The 18,557-nt window shown below is 42.0% G+C and overlaps 1 protein-coding gene across 7 annotated transcripts in view; it reads left to right on the top strand.

Moving 5' to 3' along the window:
• Window positions 1-18,557, top strand: part of MYO1D (myosin ID) — a 256,790-nt gene that overhangs the window by 67,096 nt on the left and 171,137 nt on the right. For all 7 annotated transcript variants that reach the window (XR_002831931.1, XM_014465322.2, XM_023763517.1 and 4 more), the window contains exons 2-3: window positions 15,003-15,211; window positions 17,026-17,119. Coding sequence is in view for 6 of the 7 variants with exons in the window: in XM_014465322.2 (XP_014320808.2) it covers window positions 15,003-15,211; window positions 17,026-17,119 (303 nt within the window). In the remaining variant the exon portion in view is untranslated. The remainder of the gene's footprint in view (window positions 1-15,002; window positions 15,212-17,025; window positions 17,120-18,557) is intronic.

Genomic DNA, 18,557 nt, shown 5'->3' with positions numbered 1-18,557 from the left:
GTCTCGATGGCCTCACTTCCTCTGCAGGAGAATGACTCCAGGATCCTGGGGTCGGGTCATTGTTTTACACAGTGTCTGTTACCTATTTATGGTATTAGAACTTGCTGTTAGTCATCACCAGATATTTAATGAGAATTAACATTCCACCTGGCCACTGGTAGTTTTCAGTGTGTTACAGATGAACCTTTTTTTTTTCCTGAACTAGTTTTATTATTTTTAAACATTAGTCCCATTTTTAAAATAAGATAATAACACTTAAAAATCCAGTGTTTGTAGGTCCTGGCTGAGTAGCTCACTTAGTGAGAGCATTTGATCCCAGGTCAGGGCACATGCAAGAATCAACCAATGAAAGCATAAATAAGTAGAACAACAAATCCGTGTCTCTTTCTCTCTCGGTTCTCTGTCCTCCCCCTTCGCCCTCTCAACCTCCCTCCTTCCCTTCCTCACTCTCTCTAAAATCAGTCAATAAATTAAAAATCCACAATTTCTAGCTTCTTTTGAAAAATCAGTTCTGGCACAGCTTGGCCCACATTTCAAAATAAGAATTATCTATTAGGTATTGTAAACAAGGTGCTCCCTTTATGTAGGGCACGTGCTTGTCCGTCCCCATGTCACAATGACTTATCTCCTTTCTGCTTCACTCATCTGGTGGCCTGGCTTCCATAGAGAGCTTGGTTTGATTACTGGGCTCCTGTGTAGTGGTATGATTTACCCACCAAATCTAAAGCCATGACAAAACAAAGCCTGCAGCTATCCCAGCACCATCAGTTACCTTTCCTAACTTGAATTAGGTATTGTTTGAAGAACAAAATGATGTATAGTTCTGTGGCTGAAATAAGTTGATTGATCTCAGAAACAGATTATTATAATCTGCATAAATAAAATTGTGTGCATACATATACATGTGAGACTAACAAATATGTTTGAAATCATCTGAGTGAAGGATATTTGGGAGTTTTTTTTAATGCTGTTCTTACAACTTTTATGTTTGAATATACAAATATTTTTTAAAAATCAAAGCTAAATCTCAACCACAGATTGTCAACAGTGAGAAAGATTTTTTTTTCCCTCCCCAAGTGATTAATCTTTTAGTCAGAATTTGAGGAAAGGGAGCATTTAAAGCCAACCTAATTGATACCATGTCTTACAAATTATTTTTCAGGGGGAAAAAATGTTTTCTTCTAGTAGATATTAAGGATACAACTTAGAAAAATATTTTTTGTATGCATTAACAACCAAAACCATTTGTCTCTGCATCTGATTGCTAGTACCCTGACATAAGAACGCGCTCAGAGTATAAATAAGTGCATTGCCTCACTGTATCCAGAGAAGGGCCTTATTAGCCATGTGTATAGATATTTGCTGATGTGTAGGCATCTGCATAGTACATATTTTTTAAAAGCCACCATATTGTCAACAGAGCACAGAGCTGAGCTGTTTGTGCATTTGTGGCGGTGGATTTATGCCAGTTTAACCCCACGCTTTGGTCTAATCTGTGGTCTGCGTCTCTTGGCAGCTAGAAGGTAAAAGCTGTGGTCCACGCACCCACGAAGGACAGAGATAAATACTCGTTAACACTGATGTTCATTCTCCTAGTTTTCCCAAATAAGCAGACCTACTTGCCCCAGGTTTGGAGAGTGGAAGCCCCTTGGGTCTAGCTGTGGTATCCTTCTGCCATGTCCCTGTCATTCTTTGAGAACTTCCTTACTTTCTGGCTCACTACAATTCCAGGCTTATCTTGCGCCTTCCCTGTCCCGGTGAAGAAATCAGCCATTTCTCCAAAAAGCCTTGGTGTGGGATGTGGAAAGCAAGACCTGGGTAGTAGGTGTGGTTGTTGCTCCTGGTGTGTTACTGCTTTTAGACTTTGTCAGCAAACAGAGCTGGGGGGATGGGGGAAATACGCACACGCGCACACACACAGACACACGTGTGGGTGTTTCTCTTTCTTTGTCTATTTATATTAAATACCACAAGTTCACACTGACATCCCTCATTTCATTCCAGCACCATGGGGTTGCTTTTAGCCTTCTCCCTCCCGTAGCTGCCATTTCCTTCTGCAGTAGTGAGAAGCCTGCCTCCCGTCATCCTCTGCACATCCACTCATGCTCTCAGTCTCCTTGTATGTAACTGATTTCCCCACCACCTGGGCCACCTCCTCACCCCCTACCCTGCCCGACACCCCAGCGGCATCAGTGCAATCCCGACCCTGGCCCCACCACACAGGTGGACTGAGCCAGCAGAATCCTCGGTCCCAGATCCGCCAGACGTGCTGGCCACGCTGGCCAAATCCTTGACTTTTTAGACTTGGACGAATTATAAGCAAAAATTTGAGACAAAGTATTTCCTGAAATTATAAAATAAGAATATTAATAGTTTTAGCTATTTAATGACACAGGTTAGTTTCCATTCTTATTCACAGAGGACAGTGGAACCTTAGTAAAGATTTGGAAGTATTGGTATTTATAAGTAGGCTTAGGTTTCCTCTTACTTCTTGAGACGTAATATCACCAGGCGGGTAGAGCGTAGAGAAACTGCTTGCTGCTAAAATGAGCAAGGCTGAGCTAGAGGACAGCCACTTTCTGAGGGCAGCTGACACTTTCCTTCTTGGTCTATGGAGCTCTGGATTCACAATCATCGTCGTCGTTGGGGTGACACATAAACAAAAAATAAATATTAGAGTATTTTCTTAAATTGGCAACCCATCTACTTACATTCCTTTCTCGGTTTGATCTAGCAATAAAAATGATTTAATTTCTGCTTTAGGAACTACAAAAAAAATTAGGGAAAATTATTTGTTTTTTCCATTTCCTGATGTATTTGATCTGTTTTTAGTTTTTGACTCTTTTCTTTGCCACCACATTCTTACTCTCTTAGTTCACTTCCTGGTGTCTGGTATTCCTGAGCACAGACCACACTTCGTTATTTTCACAAGTGGAGGACTGACTGGATAATGAAGAGTGGTGGATTATCATGTTTGTCTTTGGAATGTGTTGATTTTTTTAAATTGAATATGGGCCCATTTAATACTTTGAGGGTTTTTTTTGTGTTTGTTTTCTTTTTTTTTCCTAATGAATCTCTTAATGGTTCCAGGTCCCTCCTTCTTTAGTAAATATTCCCTTGGATCCCACAGCGGTGTACTAGGAATGAATAATAATAAATTAAAAAGAAATATGGCTCACCATTTCTTAGGAAACGCAATTACAATATAGGAATAAGCTGTAAAATGCAGCATCTCAAATATCATTTAAAAATGAAAGCTCCCACCCTAACCTGTGCACCAAAAGGTTACTGATTCAATTCCTGGTCAGGGCACACACCCAGGTTTCGGGCTAGATCCCCAGTAGGAAGTGTGCAGGAGGCAGTCAGTTTATTATGTTTATCTCCCTCTCCCTTCATCTCTCCCTCTAAATATCAATAAAAATATATTTTAAATGAAAACTCTCTGCAGACTGGAATAGTTGATGTCTTTCACCTTTTCTGTCCTCTTTAAATCCCTCCCAATTCAGCTGCCTCCTTTTTACTATAAAAACTCAACCCCAAAACGAACAGCCATTATTGAGGAGACCCCATGAGCAGTGTCAAGTGAGCATAGAAGAGTTAGGAGGCTTTAGCTAAAATTAGAAATGGCAAAATTTTATCCAAGGGCCTTAGGATTTGCAAATCGGTAAACACCGCCAGGTGTCCCGAAGAAAACGTGCAGAGTTCTTATCGTGAACAGCACATTTTTGAGACGAATCAGTCCTGTGTTCGTCGCCTCTGGTTTGGTCTGAGGTGGTTACCTTCCAGATGTCCAGTGGCCTGTCTGGGTAATGGCTGTCAGGTGGTCTGTGCAGGGAAACCTTCTCTCCCAAGGACTTCACCTGAAGATTCTTTCCTGGATTATCTCTAGTATTTACAAGCCTCCAGGTATCGATGCACTGGAAGACCCAAAAGTGTCCGTTCCAGGCTAGTTAAAGCAAGGATGGAATCATGTCCTCATGCCTTCACCAACTTGATTTTTAGTAACTTATCGGCGTCACCCTTTTCTCAGCAGCATTTGATATGTCACTTGGGGATGCCGTCTGATGTTCTTCATTTCCCCTTAGGGGTCGTGGACCTCAGAGATGGGACAGTATTGCCACTGGCCCTGGGAAGGGCTCTGGGCCTGCAGACACTCCCAGCTGGAATACTGAGTGTGCCCGTTTAACCTCCCTCCCTCCCCAGAGCTACTGTCCACAGTCCAAAGGCAAGGCCACCTACATGACATAGGTTCTACACTGCTGATAGGGGAAAAGAAGTTAACCCCTCGCTCTACCTTAGACACAAGGAATGTTATTTTTTTTTTTTTTTTAAATGCTTTACAGAGGAAATGTGGCCTTAATGGGTGTTACAGACGTCTGACAAGCAGAGCCAAGAAGAGCTGCTGACAACATTGCTGGCCCGTCAGTCAGTCATTCAATAAATATTTTTGCTGGTTTTAAAATCCCCTGCTCAATCCTATGGTGGCGCAACAGAAACAATAGCCGGACCACATAACTTTGGTGCATGTGTGAAACGTTCAGGGTTCCCCCTACTCTTATGCAATCCATTCTGTGGTAGAAATACATCTCCCTTCCAGGCCGGTCAGTGGGAAGCGTTGCTTTGTCATTCAGACTTCTCCAACCAGAGGTGATAATTAGGTGGTTGGTTAAATGTATGGTCATTTTCTTCTTACCTGTAACTGGGTGTATGGTGCCAACAAAAGGAGGTTTTGGAAGGTTTTCTATTAATATTTAACAAACATAATTAGCAACATACGTGAAAAACAGCTGAGGTGGTTCTTGGCACAGTAAGTGCACAGTAAATATCAGTTCAGTGTTTCTTTGTTTATTGAACTTACCACAGGTGTTGTCACAGTAACTGAAATGGAAATAACTCGATCACTGACTACTTGAGCGTTTATTTCTCTTCAGCCACGATGACTACTCAGATTGTACCCAAAACTGAGTAGATTCAATAACACCTGGAAAAACCTTGCTCTAAATACATCAAAGCCATCACATGTTATGAAAAAGTGATGTAGTGGACTGATTAGGTTTTCGGTCATTTACTAAATTAGGCATAGTTGTTAAAAAGTGACAGTGTGTACCTGTTAGGTTAGCTGTCACCCAGAGAGCACCAGGGCGTGGAATGCCTAAGTACAGTGTAAGGCAAAGAGGCTTCCGATGAGCATGAATGTGAGGGTGGGATGGGCTAAGACTCTTCCTATGTTTATCCTTTTTATTTTCAGTCCTCAGATATCTGTGAGATTGTTTGTTTTTAATATATTTTATTGATTTTTTACAGAGAGGAAGGGAGAGGGATAGAGAGTTAGAAACATGGATGAGAGAGAAACATCAATCAGCTGCCTCCTGCACACCCCCTACCAGGGATATGCCCGCAACCAAGGTACATGCCCTTGACTGGGATCGAACCTGGGACCCTTCAGTCCGCAGGCCGACGCTCTATCTACTGAGCCAAACCAGTCAGGGCTGTTTGTTTTTAAAAAGAGTGTTCAATACAATAGTATAAGTGGTTTATGGTCTTATTTAAAATGCATATTGTTATCAATTCACATAATTGTGCATTCCTGCCAAAGGGTTTTCTGACTTAGATCCAGGTATCCTGCATCTTCCTGGGCAGTATTGATTTATAAATAGGCTAACTCCTTGGTTAAGGCAAATTCCAGTTAACTACTCCCCTAGGCATACCTACTAGCCAAATGGTTACTGTAATAGAAGTTCTCTTTTAAATGAAATGGATGGAAAGGAATAAATGTATAACTTGAGCCCCATGTTGGAGAAATTATATTTATTACTTGTGTATCCGAAGAGAAAATATAGTGTCATGTTATTAATAGGAAAGTTTCATTCTTATGTTTTGGTCTAAATCTTCCTGCCTGTCGTTATTAGGCATTCAGCATTTCAGCGATCGATAACACTATTGTAATTTATTCATAGGCTGACAGTGTAAAATATATAAGATCTTGCTTGTGGTGTGTTTGTTTGCTACTCACTTTAATGGCGTATGAATATTTAAATGTCCGTCTATTGGTCTGAGGGTCTGTAGTTTCTTAGGACTCTTACAGGCCCTTCTAGTGGCTTCACTGCGGTCCAGTTCATTGGTCCCTGCGTTTCCTCCATTAGGATTTTAGCCAAATTGATCAGTCGATTAAATAGTGTTTAAAAGTTGTAGGGTAGCAAAGGATGGTCAAAACCATTTGCATCCCCTGATATGGTTTTGGTACGCTATAAACCTTTTATAATCTCATGAAAAGGACAGCTTTTCTTGCACGATCAAAGCAGAACCATTTCAGGATTCCCTGGGTTGAAGTTGCAGGTGCTCTGACCTAACAATGACCTCTGCCCAGCATGGAGACGTCCTCACACCAGCAGTCATGGAGACTGTCCATTGTAAGGTGATTGGCTGACTGAGTGCCCTGTGAGATTTCCCAATATCCTTCCCCTCCTAGTGACAGACTTGAAATTTGGACCCTTTTCAGACACTCCAGCCGACAAAACAACAAAACCTGAAAAGCCATGTATTCACAGATGTCAGCCCAGCCTGCTTAGCTGTGGGCATGGTTTGCTGTGCCACATTTGACGGATCACTTTGTATCGTTGAGAATTGTCTCGTTTTCATTGACATATTACTATAAAATGTTCTGTTTCCGCTTGCCAAGTGAATGAGTTGGTAGAAGTATCTTTCATAGTCAAGAGAATCATTTAGACAGTGTTCTGAGGGCTAGCCTTTTATTTATTTATTTATTTATTTATTTTATTTATTTATTTAAGCCAAATTGCCTGGGGCCTTAGTACAGAGCCTTTCTGGGGAGAAAGGGTTGTATTTGTTCCTACTGTTTTCTTACAATAGGAATGTGGAGCCACCAAGTGACTTGACATGATCCAATTTAGTTACTAAAGAAACTTTAAAATGGAACCCTGGTATGTGTCCTACCGCTTTAAGATGCTTTTCTTGCTTTTCCATTGCATGTGGTCTCCCTGCAGCATTTGCCCACCTTGCCTGGTGCTTGTTATTGGTTGCCTTCCCCGTGTTTGCTGTCCTGGGTGGTTTTCCTTTTGTGTCCCAGGGATCGGGTTTCATTCGATTGTGAGAGAAAGAAAAGTGAAAGACATCTTGACTGGATAGCTCTCAGGTAATTCCGACTCAACACAGCCTGTCCTAAAACTCTGCTCTTCTTCTCCTGTCCCTGTTCTCAGTACACAGCTCCGTGGCCTGCTCCGTGGCTCCCGTGAGAAGCCCTGACACCTCCCTCTTTCTCGCCTCTCACATCCCGCAAGTTATCCGGGCTCATCAATTCTGCTTCCTCTCTTAAAGACAGTCCCTTCTCCATCTCCACTGCTCCATCCCAGCCCACGCGGCAGTCTGCCCGTCCTGGGACTAACGCCTCCGCAGCCTCCTCTCTGCTCTGTCCTTCCCACCCTGCGGTCAGAGGGGGCTTGCAAAAAAGCCACTGTGATCAGTACTTAAAGCACTGCCCTTGGCCCGGCGGTGTGGTTGAGCATAGACCTATGAACCAGGAGGTCACAGTTCGATTCCCGGTCAGGGCGCATGCCTGAGTTGCAGGCTCGATCCCCAGTGTCAGGCGTGCAGGAAGCAGCCAATCAATGATTCTCTCTCATCATTGATGTTTCTATCTCTCCTTCTCCCTTCCTCTCTGAAATCAGTAATAAAAAACAACAACTCTGCCCTTAGAATCAAGGCCAAACCCCCTGCAGGCCTAATGCACATTCCACCCTCTCCCCGCACACCCCTTGCTGTCTGTGCTGTGGAGCAGCCCCATTGTCCTGCTCTGGTTCCTCAGACACTGGTCCCCTCCCACCCCCCGTGGGGTGCATGTCCCTTCGCCTCTCATTGAGTGTCTGTCCCTCTCGTTACCTTGCGCTGTTCCCCCTCTCCCCGTGGCTCCCAGCACACACAGGGCTTGGAATGTGGGCCCGAGTGCTTGGAATGTGGGCCCGAGTAGCTATGTATTGAATGAATGAACAAATAAACACAAATAAAATGAAAGACAACAGTCAAACATATTCAGCATGCCTTAGTAAGTAACAGAAATGTGTTTTGAAAAAGTAATCCTTATCTTAAAATGTATTTATCAAAAATACATTTTCCTCCATTTACATTTTCCTCCATTTACACACATACAGACAAAATGTAAACCACATTCAGCCGGGCGTCTGCTGACCCTGCGTGCTGCCCACGTGAAGAGGTGTTGGTCTCGAGAAGGAAACCAAGACCTGAACTCAGAAAGTCAGTAAAACCACCGCCAGCGCCCTCACTGGTTGCCTATGTCTGTGGAGGGGCTGTTGGCTTTAGGGGGTCCTTAGGAACCGCTAGAACACTTGCCCGCCACGATGCCAAGCGGCCCGTGATTCATCGTGATAACAGAAGCGATCCTTGCTGTGAGGATAAACAACACAGCCCAGAGGCCGTGCGCTGGCCCAGGGACCTTCGTGTAGGAAGACGGCTCCTGCCGTTCAGACAGCCCAGCCCGCAGTATTGCTCAGAATGAGAACAGAACTTCGTGTTATTGCCCTCTTACCACCGGTAGTGTGCCGAGCGTTCCTGTGGGTGGGGTATCTCGTTTCCTATGACAGTGCTGTGAGGTCGCCGCTCCTACTGCCCTACTTTTCAGATGAAGAGAGTGGGGCACAGAATGTTGTACACCTGACACTAATATAATAACAGTGTATGTCCACTGTGATTGAGAAATAAGTCTTAAAAAAAAAGAGAAAGCGGGACCCAGAAAGGTTAAGTAAGGTACACACAGTCATAGAACTAGTTAGTGCTGACTGCAGTCAGGTGATGCTGGGGAGGGACCAGGGATACCCATGTGCTCCACTGGGGGCAGTGAGGGTGTTTCCCCAGCATTCTCTTCCAAGATTCAGTATGTTAAAAAAAAAAAAAAGTCAAAATAAAGTGTCCTCTTAAGGCAGTGGAAGCCGAGGAGTGCCTAGAGCTACCTATCTACCTATATGGAGATTGTGTAATCACAGAACTAGTTCAGATGTCAAATAACTTCCATTTTAGTGTGCTGGCTTTGAACCAGCCTCCCACTTCTAAAGCTGGGTGAGGTATCCTTTCTCTGAAGATTCCATAGCATCCTTTCTATCTTTGTTGTTATCTTAAATCTTTTCCGAAACAGTGTAATGGTGTGTGTGAGAGAGAGCGAGAGAGAGAGAGAGAGAGAGAGAGAGAGAGAGAGAGAGAGAGAGAATGAGTGTAAGAGGAGAATGATAAATAAAAAAATATGTAAATTTTAAACCATCTATCCTGTGAAATTTGAACTATACAGCACTGTGTATGCAGACCTTTGAGTATAATAATGCAATGCCTTATTCTTCTCCGTAACTCGGGCTCTTGGCCTCGTGCCTGGCACTTATTAGTTACTCAGATGTTTATGAATATACACAATCAGTAACTAGCAGAGCCAGGATTCAAACCCGGCGCCGCGGGGCTGTGGGACGCAAAAGCTCATAATCTCTCTGACACACAGTCCCTGCCCAGCTCAGGAACGTGCAGTCTAACAAAGGGGGTAAAACAGGTTGAGTCCGTCCCGTGGAGACCGTGATTTTGCCAGAAGCAGTAGAAACAAGATGCCTTCACCCTTGGGAGAGATCCTCATCTAAGAACCAGGGAAGGTGAACTGAACCGAATTGAAACTTGGCAGTTTGCTCATGAACATTGCAAAAGTTCGGTGCCTCGGGAAAGAAAGGGGTCAAAGTTCTGTGTACTTTGAAAGTAAAACTGCAATATAGGGTGCCCTTTCGACATGGGCCAGCATCGTTGGCTAACCACACCCAGGAAACAGAAACTCACACGTCATCAGTGGAAGTTTCAATTGCGGCAACTTCTTTGGAGAATAGTATGATAGTCATTCCTAACTTTAAATTACACATACCCTTTGAACCAGCAACTTTAAGTGTAGAAATGTGTGCTACAGATATATATATATATATATATATATATATATATATATATATATATATATGGAAATATATGCCATTATATTATAGTTGCATTGTTCCTAGTACCAAAACATTGTTTGCAGCCTAAATGTTCATCCATTAAGGATTGGTTATATTATATGATATGAAATTAAATACTATTGCAGGCATAAAAAATGAAACTATTCTCTTTATATGAAATAAATACATAAATTTTAAACCTAGATATCTATTTTAATTAGAGAAAAAGGTCACTTGTGTAAAAAACTGTATGTGTGCATATGCGCGTGTATGAATAAACTATTTCTAGAAGAGTTCACAGGAAACTCTTCTAGATGAGGTGAACTGAACCTAATTGAAACTTGGCAGTTTGCTCATGAACATTGCAAAAGTTCGGTGCCTCGGGAAAGAAAGGGGTCAAAGTTCTGTGATGAGGGAAGCTGTGTAAAAGATGAAACACTTGTCACTACCTCTTCATTTATATCTTTTGAATCTATTACCAAGTCTGTGTTGTCTATTCAAGATGAATAAAATTTTAATCCTACTGTATAAAGAAGCTTGGAAATTGGATTTTTATGAACAACTTTTAATTCTGATATAATTTCAAATGTACTGAAAAATTGCAAGAATACCACCAGAAACTTCCTTGGAGCAGGCCTTGCGCTTAGCGGTTATGTCTCTGACTTCTTATAATCTGGAATATTATTCAGCCTTTCTCTGTTTTCTTGACTGCAAAACTTTTCAGTTCTTTTGTAGCATGTGCTTCAGTGTAGGTTTGTCTTAGGTTCCCTCCTGATTGGACTCAGGTTCTATGCTGTTGGGTAAACACTACAGCAGTGATTGCTGTGTCCTTCTCACTGCAGCCCAAAAGGAGGCGCTGTGCTCACCGGGGATCTCAGCCCCGGGTGTGGGAGACCAGGCTCTCTCCTTCAGGGCACCCGCAAACGCTTTCAGGTCATTTTGTGGCACTGGAGCTGGGGATTTGAATCCCTAACCTCATCCATTACATTCACCACTTTGTTCAGCAACGGTAGGAGCTACCAGCCAACCTCATACACGGGGTGTCCCCCCAAAATGTATACACACATTTTGAATAATTATAAAGGCAGTGTTTATTAAAATACATTTCCTTTTCGAAATTGAGCTCTCAGCTGTTACAGTGTGTATACATATTTTGGGGAACACCGTGTTTTGTTCGTTTTCCCAAAATGTTCTGAAGTGTCATCCACACAGTCACCCAGCTCCTGGCTCCGTACAAGAGGCTGGTGAGGAGTATCCACTGCAGATCGTTCACATTTCTCCGCGGCCAGCTCACACCCTGGGCTGTCAGTGCTCTCTACTCCTGGAAACAGAGTCCTTCTAGTGGCTGTTGTTTAAATAAATGTTTCCAAATTCTTGTACAAAAAGACTGTTGTCCTCCTCCGGAGGCATTCTTACATTTTCTCTGTTGCCACTCATTAACTCAAAACCCTTTTGGAACCTCGTTTTTCATTCAGAAGCCAGTGGAAAACAGCTGGCCCATTCGATAAATAGTTTTGAACTTCTTAAAAGAAATTCAGCTTTCAACATCAATGGCTGTTCAGCTTATTTGAACTCTTTGGGGGAGTTCTAAAGAAAATGTCTGAACAGAGCCAATACCGTCATCCTGGCGTTCTTGATGGGGTCCTGGCGTTCGACATGGGGTATCAAGACCGGCTTCCTAGAGGAGCTGATGTGGAGGCTTTTGAAGAATTGAGAACCTGCCAAGCAGCTGTGGGAGGAAGAGACCAGGTGGGGAAAGGACAGAATGAACCCCAGGAGCAAACCATGAAGTCATGGTGCTCGTGGGAACTGTAAACAGCTCGTTAATGTGGAGGTGAGCCTGGTAGAGAAAGAGGAGACGGGGAGGTGTTGATGGGTAATTAGGAGAGTCACGTGAAGAGAACCTAAGACCAGAACACAGAAGACCTTGTACTCTGCTCTGGAGTTCACATACTTCTCTTTAGGGCTCCTCATTGAAAGGGCGTGCGGTCATCTTGGCCACGGCAGTACATGCTTTCATTATCTTACCTATCATACTCTGCTGTTATTATCTATTTGCAGTACTTCCCTGTTCTTTTTCTTTTCTTAAATCCCAGAGTCAGGCCCCAGTGTCTGGTACAAAGTTGATCTTGGTCTCTTGTAAGCGGTGGCATCTTCCCATGTGTCCTCTAGGATCATTACAGCATTTGCCCCTGTAGGCAAACCCGGCAGGTGACCACATTACCTCCTGGAAGCTGACTTCATCCCCGAAGACTTTCCAGAGCAAATTGAAACCTTGGATTGGTGTTCATGCGTCTGCTGGCACCCTCTAGCGGTGGTTTTCAGCCTAAGCAAATTAAAATTTCGTCTTTGATAACCATGGTTTCAAATAAGATACGCCTGGGATGTTTTGTAAGGGGTGAAGCTTTGTATTTAATACCGTATTTGGATGAACCTTTGACTCTCTCTCCAAGTTAATAATTATGCCTGTGATCGTTCTGTCCGTGTGTTTTCAATGTCACCTAGAACTTTTAATTAACAAAATCATTTAATTTGAAATAAAGTGAATTTTGAGGAAAGTCATGATTAGACAGACCTGGACTCTTAGAACATTCTAATCTCATGTGTTATTTGCTGTATCTCTTAGTCACCAAGTTCCACACTCATGAGGTAATTTTTTCTAATATTCTTTTCTTCTCTCTCTCTCTCTCTCCTTTTCTCTCTTCCTTTTTTCCTGTGTGGACAGTGTTTTGTAAAACTAAAAGAATCCTGTTTTGATTTGTTTTGACTCTTATCCTTGAAGACAGCTGTTGAGCATGTCATGCAAATTTGAAGGTTAAGCTAGACAGGCTGGGTAGTGAGCCTTCGCTTTTTATTACTTTTGTGTGTCTTTGAACATGAGCTGTGTAGACATTTTGCTTGTGACTAGCCGCTAGTTTATTGGCGCAATCGAATTATGATCACCGGATTAATTCCTTGTGTGTTGGGATTGCTGTGATTTAAGTAGCAATGATAATAAAATGAAAGCATTTATTAAAAATCTCCTCCCTGCATAACATAATTGGAAACATAAAATTAATTGCCTCTTTTTTAAAGCCCTTGCACAGTGCCAGGGGGAGAGGGGTGTAATTATCACCATCTCACAGATGAAGAAGCTGAAACACCTGGAGGCTAAGTAGCTTTCCCGAGGTCTCACGGTTAAGGTTAATAAGTTTGCAACATGAGCATTCAGACCCAGATGCAGAGGACTTGCAGCCACCCTTAAACTTGCTCACAGTCGGAGGATGCACAGGAAAACCACTGCAGAAAAAGGCACAGAAAACCCTGGTGCGGTTCATAGCTCTTATTTAAATATACGCCACCACTTGATAGAAATCTTGGTTTTAATTTACTGTTGACATTATCAACATCTGTTTGTTTCCACTCCTAATTATAGCCACAGCCTTCGTTGTCATGCGAAGGAAGTTGAAGGTACTTTTTGGCCTTGTGGTCCCAAAGGCTTAGTTCTTGCGCTGCCGCACTGGCCCCACAGCAAGCGCGCTGGAGATACAGCTGCTGCCCAGGTCAGCATTCTGCCCATCCTGGCGCTCCCTGCAGGCTGCTCTCGGAAGTGACCTGTGTGTCTGCCTGTGGCTCTCGGCAGGTGGAGTGTGATGGTGGCAACCACTTGTCCACTTGGGTGTTGGCCTAGCTCCGGTTCATATATGTTTATATGTGTGAGTTGATATGTACATAGTGACTGTGTCTGGGTTTTCTAAATTTAAAAATTTTTTCTTTGTAAATATAGACACGTATGCTAGGCATTGGGTTTTGTTTAGGGGCGGGGGGTGGTTACTCTTTTTTTCTTTGTTCCTATGGCTTCTTCCAACTGCCCACATGGCCTTCCTCCTCTTTACCCAATTATATGTATAAAGGATACATAAGACATGGCATGCAGTCTTCCATATTTTTCATGCTTTTGTAATCATGTATAAAATATATCTATGTGCAGTTACATATGCTAATCATATATGGGGTGGCTTGTTAGCCTTTTATGGTAAAAAGGTAGGATCATATTATAAAAACTTTTTAAAACCCATAAACCTTACGACCAGTTATCCCATTCTGGTGATCTGTCCAGTAGAAATAAAAGCACTGATTCGTAGGGTTTTTCTTATTTGTTTTTTAAATATATTTTTATTGATTTCAGAGAGGAAGGGAGAGGGGGAGAGAGAGAGAGAGAAACATCAATGATGAGAGAGAATCATTGATTGACTGCCTCCTGCACTCCCCCTACTAGGGATGGAGCCCACAACCGAGGCATGTGCCCTTGACCAGAATCAAACCCAAGACCCTTCAGTCTGCAGGCTGACGCTCTATCCACTGAGCCAAATCAGCTAGGCCTGATTTGTAAGGTTTTGTGTCAGGAGTGTTTTCTACAGTGTTACTCAAAATAGCAGGAAGGAAGGGGGGTGGTTAAATAAATAATGACTATCTACCCCATGAGATTTTAGGCAGCCATTCAAAAAATGGATTTGACTTATGCCAGAAACGTCTCCTCTGCCATCTTCTCTGTTATGGATTCACTGTTTTTTATCCCTTTTCTGACATTTAAGTGGGGTTTCAAGAGGGAAGAGAAATACATGTATTTGGACCTTTTTCTGTATAATTGAAAATCTGGCTCAGTTGATGCAAGACCTGGTTTAACTTAATTTTTCTTCCTAGAGCGCTTAGGTTGTCTTCAACTGTCCCTCCTACCCCCTCTTACTGTACCTTCTCTATTTTGGAAATTAGGAATCCCCTGCCCCTCACAGAATTAGATTCTTTCTTCTTTTTTGGCTTCTGACACCTACTGGGCCTTCCCAGCAGCAGCCTCTCAGCCCAGCCTCAAATGGTCATCTCTAAACTGCAAACTCAGAACCAAGGAGACCGCAGTTCAGAAACTTTGTGCCTGTGGTATTTGGATTTTCTTGGAGAGAAGAGACGCACAGAAAAAAAAAGAAATAGCATCTCTGTGTAACCACATCTACGTCTTCCTTTTCTTTTACTTCTGCACAGGTTTGAAAAGGGGCGCATCTACACATTCATCGGAGAAGTTGTCGTTTCTGTAAATCCCTACAAGTCGCTGAACATCTATGGGCGAGAGACGATTGAGCAGTATAAAGGCCGGGAGCTGTACGAGAGGCCGCCTCACCTGTTTGCTATTGCCGATGCCGCCTACAAGGCCATGAAGCGGAGATCCAAAGACACTTGTATTGTGATATCAGGTATTTTAGGGAGGGGCTCCCCTGTACTTGCAAGGTTAGACTGTATTTCACTTATTAGGTACTCAAGGATCCAAATGTTTCATTAGATCTTTTTTTGAAGTTAGAAACGTAAGCAATTTTTAGAAGAAAAAAAAATGTGATGAACATACAAAATTATTTATATCATTTCCGACCACCCTCTAGTCTTGGTTCATTTACAAAATACATGTTACGTTTGGATGGACCTCTAGACAGTTTTGTAGACTGAGCTGCCATGGAAATTCCTTCCATCTCAAACACATAAAAGTACCGGACAAATTGTAACAAAAGTTATTTTAGGTAATGACAGGGTGAAACCGAGAAAATGAAATCCTGGTACCAAGAATGAAAGAATGAACTCAGTCAGAGTGGTGAGTGGGAGCTAGTGTTGAGGGGGCCCAATAGGCTCAGAGAGCTGGGGGTGCTCCACCAGGAGGGAGACGGACCCCAAAGGCCCAAGGAGGGGAGCTGAGCTCTTCAACGGACCCCAAAGGCCCAAGGAGTGGAGCTGACCCAGGAGGGCCTCCCCCAAACTGTGGAAACTTCTTCTGGTGCTACTGGCACCTCACATTTTGCATGAGTGGCTTTATACTTTTGAAAACATTTTTATGATCTTTATTCCATTTTGATTATTGCAGCAGCTCTGAGTGGTAGGTAAAGCAGTTGTGTTTCTACTTTATAGAGGAGACTATCAAGGGTCAGAAGAGTTAGGAGTTAGAGAATGATAGCCTAGGACTACATTCTGTGAAAACAAACTATGTTAAGCAATATTGCCTGACTGTATTAAGTGAACACAAAAAGTCCATTCCTTTAGACTATCTCTCCCCCCCAAAAAAAGAATAATTTCAGCAGTAACACTATGAACAATAGTGTTTATCCTTTTATACCATTTCTTTCATGTACAAATACATATAGTTACACATGCATATATAATTATGTCGTAAATGCACAATTATAGAATTATGTTATAGCTGCTATTACATACCTTGTTTTTTTCACTTAACAGTATATAATGGACATCTTTTCATCAGATAATTGTGTAGTAGTCTACCAAATCATAGTTTATTTCCCCTATCCTCTATTTATGAGCATATTATTTTCAGATTTTAGCTATGATATGTAGCCAGCAAAAAGCCTTTTGAAAAGTACGATGATTATTACTATACTAGTATTTTATTATTTCCTCAGTATAAATATTTACAGGTAGAATTTTGGGGTCAGAAGGCATAAACATTTAAAAATTGGGGTAGGTAATTCAAAATTGACCTTTTCTTCCCCCTTTTACCAGTTGTCATGCTTTTTCAGTGATACCATGTGTCTGAAGCTTGCTTGCTGCCTGTTTTTTGTTGTTGTTTTTTACCAAAATTGCTCTAATTTTCATTTTCTGAAAGAATTATTTTGTCCCCAGTAAAATGAAAGGAAATACTGTTATAGAAAAAAGGTAATATTCATTTAGCTGTGGCTACTGTTTGAATCATTAACTTACTTTTTTCCTACGAGACAAGAATCACTGCAAAGGGCTAAGACTAGTCTTAGGAACTAGTTTATCACATTTTAGTTCATGATTTTTTTTACTAAATATATCTTGATTTGTAATCTATATGTTTCTTTACTTCTACAATAGTCTTATTTTTTTTCAACATGGCTAGAACCAGTACCACATCAAGACAGGATGACAAAACTCCAAAAAAGGCAAACATTAAAACATAGGGATTTTAAATAAGTAACTACCATGACAATTTTAAATTACCCCATTAAAAATGAGCTTGCTTAAGCCTGGCACAATTTTCCCCCAGGGGAGAGTGGAGCTGGCAAAACCGAAGCCAGTAAGTACATCATGCAGTACATTGCGGCCATCACCAACCCCAGCCAGAGAGCCGAGATCGAAAGGTAAGGGCAACCTCCTAATGGAGAGAAATTCTGATTAGAGCTTTACTTTCTACATAGAATCGGCTAGACCTAAACTCTGATATGTATCAACTATTTATTGATGATAAACTGCTTTGATTCTCCTATCACATGCTGTCTCTACTTGTATTTATATCACTCTATTTCTATATTTGTTTTTATTTTTAAATATATTATTGATTTCAGAGAGAGAGAGAAACATCAATGATGAGAGAGAATCATTGATTGGCTGCCTCCTGCATGCCCCCTACTGGGGATCAAGCCTGCAACAAGGGCATGTGCCCTGATAGGGAATCGAACCTTGACCTCCTGATTCATAGGTCGACGCTCAAACACTGAGCCATGCCAGCCGGGCTCTATATTTGTTTTTAATAGGAAAAAAAGCTGACTACTGTGGTATAAGCTTTACATAAAGATAAAATAAGATTATTCTGAAACAGATGCAAGTGTTTCTTTTCTAGTTTATAACTGCTTCCTTAATTGTTGTACGTGGTCAGCAAAGACATTATAATTCACACTGGCGGTTTTTACGGTGCAAATGCTCACAGGTTTCTTGCTCTTTCTATTTCTGTCTTTTAAAAGTGGTGTTCTGAGGAGTCCTAGGTTCCTGAGTGTGCAGGGGGCTCTGGGAGGCAGATCCATGCCATCATTATTACAACTAGAACTCCTGAATGTAGATGTTCTAAGTATGATTTATTTTCTGAAAGGGTTTCAGCCACCCCAGGCGCCACTCACTGCAAGATGAGTAATAGAGCTCCCGGCACTGCCTGGGGCCCCGCAGTTACCACAGTGACTGGCACATAGTATTTACATTGTAAATGGGTAAGGAATGAATGGATGGGTTTTTATTTAGTTTTTGTTTGTTTGTTAAAATAAAAATATGGTGTTTTTATTTTATTTTAAAGAGAGAAGAAAGGAGAGGGAGTGAGAGAGAGAGAGAAACATTGATGTGAGAGAGAAACAGCGATCAGTTGCCTCCTGTATGTACCCCAACAGGGATCAAACCCACAACCTGGGTATGTGCCCCACCCAGGAATCAAAGCAATCCTGTGGTACATGGGGCCAACTGAGCCACACTGGCCAGGGCTAGATGGGTTTATTTTAAAAGAAAGGAAGAAATGTGGCTACAAAGCAACATGACTCAACTTTCTTATGTGGTGTGGACTTTTTGAAGAGAAAAAAGGATTTTTTCAGAGTTGCTACTTTGAAACTCAATATTCCCTTACTGAAGAGCAACACTCCATATACATATCTCTATCTTCAATTTTATGAATAGAAAGAAGGGATGCTGGTTTGATGTGAGAGAAGAGAATTTAGATTACACTACCCGATGTGGGCTTTCTTCTTTTTGTTGTAATTGGGCTGGATGGTCAGGGCAGAAGATATTTTTTTTTTCTTTGCGACACATTTCCCACTTCTC

Source organism: Myotis lucifugus, unplaced genomic scaffold (genome assembly GCF_000147115.1).
Source record: "Myotis lucifugus unplaced genomic scaffold, Myoluc2.0 scaffold_287, whole genome shotgun sequence".
Lineage (NCBI taxonomy): Eukaryota > Metazoa > Chordata > Mammalia > Chiroptera > Vespertilionidae > Myotis > Myotis lucifugus.
Note: the sequence above shows the minus strand (reverse complement) of the source record. Positions and strands in the feature narration are given on the sequence as shown.